This window comes from Lepeophtheirus salmonis, chromosome 14, assembly GCF_016086655.4.
Source record: "Lepeophtheirus salmonis chromosome 14, UVic_Lsal_1.4, whole genome shotgun sequence".
NCBI lineage: Eukaryota > Metazoa > Arthropoda > Copepoda > Siphonostomatoida > Caligidae > Lepeophtheirus > Lepeophtheirus salmonis.
Window position 1 is genome coordinate 6,358,812 of NC_052144.2, and position 9,706 is coordinate 6,368,517.

General features: G+C 32.0%; 3 protein-coding genes across 3 annotated transcripts; 2 read left to right on the forward strand and 1 right to left on the reverse strand.

Moving 5' to 3' along the window:
• Positions 1 to 3,847: 3,847 nt before the first annotated feature.
• Positions 3,848 to 4,702, forward strand: LOC121129751 (uncharacterized). Its single transcript, XM_040725472.2, has one exon. It carries the CDS (start codon positions 3,893 to 3,895, stop codon positions 4,625 to 4,627), a length of 735 nt encoding a protein of 244 aa, XP_040581406.1. The 5' UTR covers positions 3,848 to 3,892; the 3' UTR covers positions 4,628 to 4,702.
• Positions 4,703 to 6,306: 1,604 nt separating this feature from the next.
• Positions 6,307 to 6,840, reverse strand: LOC139907233 (piggyBac transposable element-derived protein 4-like). Its single transcript, XM_071893497.1, has one exon. It carries the CDS (start codon positions 6,838 to 6,840, stop codon positions 6,307 to 6,309), a length of 534 nt encoding a protein of 177 aa, XP_071749598.1.
• Positions 6,841 to 8,144: 1,304 nt separating this feature from the next.
• Positions 8,145 to 9,005, forward strand: LOC121129704 (uncharacterized). The gene has a single exon (XM_040725423.2). It carries the CDS (start codon positions 8,145 to 8,147, stop codon positions 8,922 to 8,924), a length of 780 nt encoding a protein of 259 aa, XP_040581357.1. The 3' UTR covers positions 8,925 to 9,005.
• Positions 9,006 to 9,706: the final 701 nt, after the last annotated feature.

A 9,706-nucleotide genomic window follows, 5' to 3' on the forward strand; every position in this document is an offset into this window, starting at 1 on the left:
AAGGGGGAGAGACATATTATATATTGTTCAAGTCATAGTTACACAATTTTACATTTTCCTCACAGATTGGAGATATGGGCCGGTGTCCGTCTCAAAAATAATGCAGACATCGTTGGCATCTCCATCTGGACAGCCTATAACATAATGAAGTCCATTACAGCATCACAAAAATAAGAAGAACCGAAACGTCTTTAGCAGAAAAACAACGGTCTTCTTACCTGCCTCCATATGCCCCTCCTCGAGCCGTGAACTCTACTCCCTGGACTTTGCAGTTTGATACGCTAAGTATGGATTGTCAAGAGCTGCCAATCTGTTCACCGGCGTGATGAGGCTGTTAATGCATATAAAGGAGAACATATTAAATAAAAAATATAAATAAATATAGTATTTAAGCATATCCCAAATTGGTGTTTAGTTGTTTTTTCTTGATTCATAAAAATCAAGTTTTTCGTAATTTATCTAATGTTATTGCAAGTTTTGGGTTCCCACTCTGTTTATAACTTTTTTCACTTAGTCTAAAATAGTGGGGGGGAATAATGAACCATTGATCCCGATGGTTTTGGCGCCAATGTACTGGGGTATTGACGTGTTTAAATTTGTACTTTACTTTTATTGAAGCCGATACTTGAAGCGCCATTTTTGTCATAAAATATTGCCTCGCCGATGGCGTAACCCCCAACATTTATTATTATTATTATTTAATCAAATGTCTGAGATAGTTCCCAGACAAAAACCATACAAACGCCCCTGTAGACAGTGCCATAATCAAGTTTTATTATTAAGGGGAGGGCTGATTGGAGAGGCTATAGATGACTCACCATTAATCGGGCTAATATTAATACTGAAAAAAAGTATTGAGGATCCCAGTAAGTGTATGCAAATTTTATTTAAAAGACATTTTCGCTAAATTTTATTTTTATTAGTGGGAAAAGTTTCAGAAAGTATTGAGATACCGGGACGGGTATATAAATGTAAGTATACCCACTTGAAAATCTTTGATAAATTAAGTCATCATAGATCAGCCAAATACGTCATCATCAAACTGTCATCACAACTAGTTTTATTAAAAATAACAAATACTTTAATTCTAGTTGTGAGTAGTTTTATATCATGAGGAGTAATATTTATTTTGCTTTTATTTATGTTATTATGTTTATTTGCAAATATGTTGTTAAAAATCGTGCAACAGTTTTGAGACTAAAATGATGTGTTTTTTTGTATGTATTTAATATCTTCAACAATTTTATTAATATTATTTATAACAATGATATAAAGGATAATTAATGTTGAATATGACCATCGTTAACAACAATAATGGCTTCCATACTGAGGCAGAATTTGCTACAGCTGCCTCTTTGAAACCCCTTGACTCGGCAGACCTTAAAGTAATGACGTCCATTGCCATCTCTGTCATAGAAATATCCAACTGGTGTTGAAAAGCTTTACTACAGCTTCAGTAGTCAGTTTTCTTGAATAATTACTCCTCAGACTTCCCTGAGTTCTTAACTCTTATCCAGGGGTTCTTGACACGGTAGATGGTTGTTCTTGAGTCATGTTTAGCTGCAATTATTGCTTTTGGGGACATAACAAGCTTGGAGTCTTATGCATTTGTTGTTCTTGTGACGTGATAATAAACTCTAATGTTTTCAATTTAGAATTTTAAAAAAAAGAGATTCGGAGCTCTTTTTATACAAAAAAAAATCAAATTGATTAAGTATACACTGAGTTATTCAGTTTTAAAAAATGTTTCAAAACTTTTGTACGAACCTGTAAAATGCTTTAATTACCCCTAAATTGATAATACTTGCAGACTATTATTGGGTTTGAAAGTTATACTATTTATAAACTGAATTGTTTTACTATAATATCAGGTAAAATGATGCAATGTTGAAACTAATGATAAAACTTAAGAATTTTATAAGTATCCATAGCAGAAACAGGAATGGGGAAGACAAGACCAGTTTTAAATTCCATATTGAGGAACGATTAACCCCTTTTTTTTTCTTTTAAAGTATTATGTTTTATAATGAGTATGATTAGTTATGGAAGTTTAATTACTTGTCTTACATTCAATTAAATGTAATATAAACCTTTTCATATCGGTCCAAAATTATTTATTTGAATTATACTTTCAATCAACTGAACGAATTTTAGTACCAATTAAAAAAATTAAACGACCAAGCTCAAAGAACAAGACTCAAAGAGAGAAATTATTCACTTGAACTCAATTCTTAGGTCAGATGGAGTAATTGTAATAATACAATGTTTACTTATACTTAATCTGTGCAACTCTATCTGAGCAATTAAAGGAACGTTTAAAAAAAAATTAATCAAAATTTAATGGCCTCTTTCTCTGACCATATTTAATCTTTGTAAAAAGTTCGACCAAAATCGATCCGCAACTTTTTGCCTTAATCCTGGTAACTAACTAACAAACATTGACAAAAAACTTCTTTGTTGGAGATTATGAGTCTGGGCAAATGTATAGAATAAATAAATATTTTCACGAATTAATATATTGGATATTGAGCGGAAAATGTCCGCTGCTCATATTTTCTATTCATTAAGTGATGCCATTTGTTTGTTGTTGAAAACCTACATCTTTGTAAAAAAAAAATTGGTCCCGTGGTTGGCGTCTCATATTTAAACAAATTAAGCGAATGAACGGAAATAGTTAAACGATTAACGGAAAAAATTATTGAATCATTTGTTTGTTCCTTGTTTATTATTCTGCAAATTTTGTTGACTACAAGTCTACTTTTTTGTCCACTAGGGGTATTGAGGGTATCATGAACTACTCTATAACTAACAACCTAATCTCAATAAATTCACCTCAGGTATATTTTACAGTTCAGATCTTTAGACGTAACTATTCGGGTACCCGAACTTTCGGATCTAGATCTGAACACAAAATTAAACGGATATCTGTCTCAAATTTTATAGGCATTTTACCCAAAGTTCGTACCTAAATAAAATAGAATCATGATTAAGCTTACATTTTTACTGATTACTAATGCCAAAACAACAAATAACTCAATGTTATTACTAACATAATTACAACATAATTATTAGTTAATATTAGAATTTAACTTTATTTCATCTCGCAACCTCTACGCCTAAAATAATATAACTTTTTCAAATTCGAAAAATCCCTTGGAAATATTTTATGATCCTTAAACGTTGCTGAAACTTAAGCTGGTTCGGGTTTCAGATCTTTTCGGATAATGGCATTTTACTTATATCGTACCTGGGTATTTCGGATCCGGTTCCAATATCCGTTCTATCTTTTGTCCAACCCTGGACTGAAAACTAACGACTATTTAAAAGATAAAAGTTGTAATGACAAGCTGCTAAAATCATAATTTAACTCTTTAGTGTATTTCATATTAGATAAAATTATAATTTAAATATATTCATATTTATAAATTAAGAATAAATTATGTAGGAGAAAAAAAAAAGATATTTATACGAATTACGATTGAGCATTACGTTTTAAAATGTATTCAAAAGATAATGGGCATTTTGTACCCAGCAAACTAGGACATAACAATGAGATGTCTATGCTACCTATTTGAATACACTTATGACATAGTCATAAAAAAAATTATGCAAATATGCTTTAGAATCAGAAGTCAAAAATAATTATAGCAAGGTACTCCGGTACAAGAATTCATATAATTATTCTACGTATGGAAGTTTATTATGATAATAATACTAGTAAGTGAAGATGAGGAAGAATGAGTCAAGAAAAAAAAAAGAGGGCACCCATAAAGTTGCAGTAATTACATACGAAGGAAGATATATATAAGGACCAACATCGTAGTCTAAAATCATCATTTTAATTAAATAAGCAATAAAACACATAGCTACATATTTAAAAAAAAAATAAACCATGAAATCTCTACAAAGTATATCTTTTATCATTGTCTCAGCACTCTTAAGTCTCTCCTTCGCTGACAAATCTTCTAGATTTGGAGGATCCCCTCCTTTAGGTCAATATGCTTCATCTCAGAGTAATTACGGCAATGGTTTGAGTGGATATGAGCAAGAAGTTGATCCTCTTGCGGCTCTTGCTGATGCCATTCCCGGAGTTCCTGGAGAGGACTATCCCATTTACTCTGAAGTACCAGAAACTTCTTTTGTGTGTGATGGACAAATTGAAGGAGGATACTATGCAGATCCAGAGGCTGAATGTCAAGCCTTTCATATTTGCGGTGCTGATGCTTCTGGTGGTCTAGCCAAGTATTCTTTCCTCTGTCCCAACGGAACTCTTTTCAATCAAGAGTATTTCATCTGTGACTGGTGGTTCAACTTTGACTGTGCTCAAGCTGAGGAGTTGTACTCTCGCAATGAAGAAATTGCAGCTGAGCGAGAAGCTGCAGCTGGAGATTTGGATGCCTATGGTTCAGCTCCTGCTGGATATGGTGCTCCTTCTAATGGTTATGGTTCTCCATCCAGTTCTAAGTCTGGTTCTGCGAAATATAACAAACCATCTCCTCCATCACGTCGTCCCTCTCCTAAGAGAAAATCATCGAATACAGCCTCATCTGGATATGGAAGTCCTTCATCTCCTGCCCCTGGTGGGTATGGATCCCCCGTTGCTCCACAGTCTTCCTATCAATTTTAAAATGCTAGAGGATGTTATATATTTATTAACTTATTCATATCATTTTTGATTTCCAATAAAGTTATTTAGACATGATATGTTGGTTATACTTTTATATCTTGAAAGGGAACATTATCTTATTATCATAGATTGCTCACAAATATATAAAAATGGAAAGTCATATTCAAGGGTATCGCTGGATTTTGATGGTTTAAAACCTTCAGATTAATAGTTATATAGCTAAGAATTATTTAAATTATTATTTAAAGAAACGATTTGGATGTACAATATTTATAATATGTAGGTGCATTTATTGCTTAAAGTTAGTTTTTGTTGGTCTTAATGTAATTGGGAAATTTAGTATTTATGTTTTATTTTCTCTATATATATAAATTGCAAATCCGTAGCACTCATTTTCAATTTCTATATAAATATAGTATTATTATATTCCCAGTTTCATTCTAAAGTTGTGTCAGAATTTATGAGTGTTAGCTTTACTCAAGGTGCCTCCCAATTACAATTGAACTAGAAAACAATCTGCATTGAATATGTTAGTATTTATAAAACTTACAAAGCCTCAGGATTCCAGATTAAAAAATCCTATCCATGTTCTTAAAAAAAAAATGCCAGTCAAAATTATAAAGATGAGGGCAGCAAAGGACTTGTTCATTAATATATGCTGATACATTTGTGTGATTCAGTTTTAATTTTTAAATGTATTCATATTTCTGAACATTATTAATTATTTGTCACTTCCTAAAAATGAGGAAATTTCCAGATTTAAAATATAAATCTTTAACTATGTAATTTAATATCCCATCTTCATTGATTTAATACTTTTTCTGCATTTATTCTATTCGGTTATACAGGTGTGTCCGTTGACACTAGAGCGACGGATAGTAACGACCCCCTTAAACGACGGTGGATATCAAAAATGATACCCATTTATTTTTTAATATTTGTAATGGTTAGTGGTTGATAAAATTAAAAGTTAATTTTTATTTTCTTTGAAGATTTATTACTTATTTAAAAAAATAAACATAACTTTTATAATAACATATATAAAGAAATTAGCATTTTTTTAAAGTTACAATTGTTTTTTCAGTACCAATACAAGGCTTGCATACGAATCTCTGACATTTATCACAGGTCTTGCTTGCTAAGCGCCGTAATTTTCTTGTACAATTGACTGTATACCAGCTTCTATTTTTAGTTGAACAGTTTCATTGTGATTGAAATAATTGATTATTTTCTTCTATATCATCCTTTGATTCATCATCTTCACCAATAAGTTCGGTAATCAAATTATTCAAAAACTGGCGACGAGTTATTTTCTTACCAGTCACTTCTCTATACAAGATAACAGCATTTATACCAGCAAAATCCAAAATATTATAAAAACTTGTAAAGGCCATTGACGAGAGAACATTTTGGTGGAATAAAGTCAACTCCATACTTAGTTTCATTATAATACTGGATTGATTCTGGTAACCTTTCCCGTACATCTAAAACTTTAACAATTTTGTGTGCAGAGCTCAAAATTAAAACATTTTTGTTTCTTTCCCTTAATATGAAGTCAATGTTTTGCCACCATTTACAAAGATTAAGCTTGAAATTAGTGCTTGCTTGGTAGCTTTTAGTTCAGGAGGTATTTCTTTGCGAGCACGATTCATAGTTCCTAAAATAGTCGTCCTATTTTTCTAAAGTTCATTTGCAAGAGACAATGACGTAAAGAAATTATTTGTTGTAACATTCCTCCCTTTACCCAAATATGGTTCCATTAGCTTCATTACGACAAATTCTGATAAAAATTTATTTGCTAGTCTTTGAGAATCTTCTTTCAAGTAAGGAAATCCATTTACCAAGTATTTGGACGATGCATCAACTGTTAACCCAAATTTTATACCAAATGTATCAGGCTTTTTAGCCATATATTGGGTAAATGAATATCTAGCTTTTGTTGGGAATAGTTGCCCATCAATGGTAATATTTTCACCTGGCCTGTATAATAACTTAAATTTTTTGACTAAACGTTCCCATACCATTGAAATCAAGGCGAACTTGTCGTTTTGAAGTCTTTGTGATCTTGTGGAACGAATATCAAAGCGGATATATCTCAATAATTCCTTATATCTGTCGCGAGGGATAGTATTCCTAAAGAGATTGATCCCCAATTTTCTTGACCAAATGACTTCTGTCGGCTGCCCTTTGGCTAAGATTCCTCTCGCATACATTATTGCAATCAGTTGGAGTATTTCTCATGTGTTGGTTGTCCATACATCATTCTTAAGTTTTGAACAAGACTCAACTATTGTACATTTTACAATGTGATCAATAATATAATTATCGATCAAGATTTCAAAAGCTGATAATGTTTTATCTGTAATGATGTTATGTTTTGCAAATGATGATGGGCCTGACACTTCCTTCAATAGGTTTTATTGGCTAAAACGGGCTGAAATTTCTCCATTTCCTATTTGTTTGTGCCAGATTGTGTTATCCTTGCCAACATACATTGACTCTTCTAATAAGTCGGTTGATTTATGTTTCTTAGCAGATGGGAATTGAGTCCCTTGATTGCATCCTGGCATTTCTTGAAATGTTAAATATACCAATTAGTTGTTAATAAATACATTTAATATATAGCAAAACTAATAATGGTATTCAAGAAAATTAATTACCGACAGGCTTGTCAAAAACCTCAGAATAGTCATCAGAATCAGAAGAAATTGATTGAGGTGGTTGGGCATATTCTTCATCTTTTTCCAATTTGAAATCCTCACCTTCAGAATCGGAGTACCATATGCACTCAAAGCTCAAAACTCAATATTATTTTTAATTACTAAAAAAATATTTAAAAACTATTAATTAATTATAAAAAAGACAATGACATTTTATTACCTACTAAAAGTAAATTTTAAATAATTTGAACTTAGATGTATCACTAAATGAAATTAATAAATACTTAAACATTGACATAATTAACATGTCAATCATTTTTCATTGAATATAACTTGATTATATTATAAAGATTTAAAGACCATTAAAATAAATACATTTGAATGAAGAATAAAGTCTAATAAAAGATAGTTAACATGACATTATGCCAATCTATAAAGGATTAAAACATGATGTATCAGCTATAGATATTAAAATATTATTAAGATAACAATTAGTTAAATCAACTCTAAAAAAATAAACAATACTAAAATAAATAGAGGTTTGTATATCTAAGTTATATTTATATCAAATTAGAACCAAAAGTTATACAACGTTTTTATTTGCCAATAATTTTTAATTTAATCAAAAATAAAGAAAAAGGAAAGATCATTTGAGTAGTTAAAACATGATCATATTAATTGTTAAACGATACCCAAAGAGATATGCTTGTTTCAAGTGAAGATGAGGAAGAATGAGTAAAAAAAAAGTAAACACAAAAAGGAGGGCACCCGATTTACATTTATGTAATTACTTTTAGCGTATCTGAATAATAATCATACATTAGCTACATGGACCTTAATATATAAACCACAGAAGAATGCAAAGAAGTCATCACTTGATCCTGAATAGCAATAGCAAAAACATGAAATCCTTTCAGAGCATATCCCTTATCATTGCTTCGGTACTCTTGAGTCTCTCCGTTGCTGATAAACCTCCTGGATTTGGAGGATCCCCTCCTTTAGGTCAATATGCTTCATCTCAGAGTAATTACGGCAATGGTTTGAGTGGATATGAGCAAGAAGTTGATCCTCTTGCGGCTCTTGCTGATGCCATTCCCGGAGTTCCTGGAGAGGACTATCCCATTTACTCTGAAGTACCAGAAACTTCTTTTGTGTGTGATGGACAAATTGAAGGAGGATACTATGCAGATCCAGAGGCTCAATGTCAAGCCTTTCATATTTGCGGTGCTGATGCTTCTGGTGGTCTAGCCAAGTATTCTTTCCTCTGTCCCAACGGCACTCTCTTCAATCAAGAGTATTTCATCTGTGACTGGTGGTTCAACTTTGACTGTGCTCAAGCTGAGGAGTTGTACTCTCGCAATGAAGAAATTGCAGCTGAGCGAGAAGCTGCAGCTGGAGATTTGGATGCCTATGGTTCAGCTCCTGCTGGATATGGTGCTCCTTCTAATGGTTATGGTTCACCATCCAGTTCTAAGTCTGGTTCTGCAAAATATAACAAACCATCTCCTCCATCACGTCGTGCCTCTCCTAAGAGAAAATCATCGAACACCCCCTCATCTGGATATGGAACCCCTTCATCTCCTGCCCCTGGTGGATATGGATCCCCCGTTGCTCCACAGTCTTCTTATCAATTTTAAAATTCATAAGGATGTATTTATCAAATATTTAAAAAGGATCATTATAACTTTGTATATATTAAATTTTTATTATATTTAGAACTTTGTTTTTATTTCATCCAGATATATATATATATTTGTTTAGACCGGGGCTGGGGAGTGAGGGTAGCTTTTATCAATGGGAAGGAGGGGGTAAAATGATCAACATTACAATGTATATAATTTTATAAATAGGTTTATTTTTAGAATGAATATTTATATATATATGTGTCCCACCTAATCGTGAATGAAACTTTGGAATGATTTAATTTGCTTAATAAATAATTTATTAACTTTTTTACGTAATATCAACTGGTAAAACAATACAAAAAAACATTTCTTGTGAAACAAATTTCTTCATCAGACCAGTGACAACTGAGATTAAGGCAAAAAAAAAAATAGTTAGCGCTTCTTGACGATGGAATGAGTTATAAAGAGATCTTCCTGCTCCAAGGGTCTCAATTACCAAGATTTAAAAGCTAAAGGACGACAGCAAGTGCCTTGAGAGAAAGACTGGAAGCCACAATACAAAAAACAACAATTTCAAAGTGGTGTAAAACAACATTTCCGAATTTGCCCAATGTGCCGTCCTTCTTCACCAGACTGCAACCCTCTTCACTTTACTATCTGGGGCGTCATCTAGAAATAAATATTATAAGTAAATTTATTATATATTTTTTTCATTTTAAAGCTTTGAAAACAACGCTTAAATACACGATTTAAATCCGAATAATGATAATACGTAGTTTTTGTTGAACTAATAC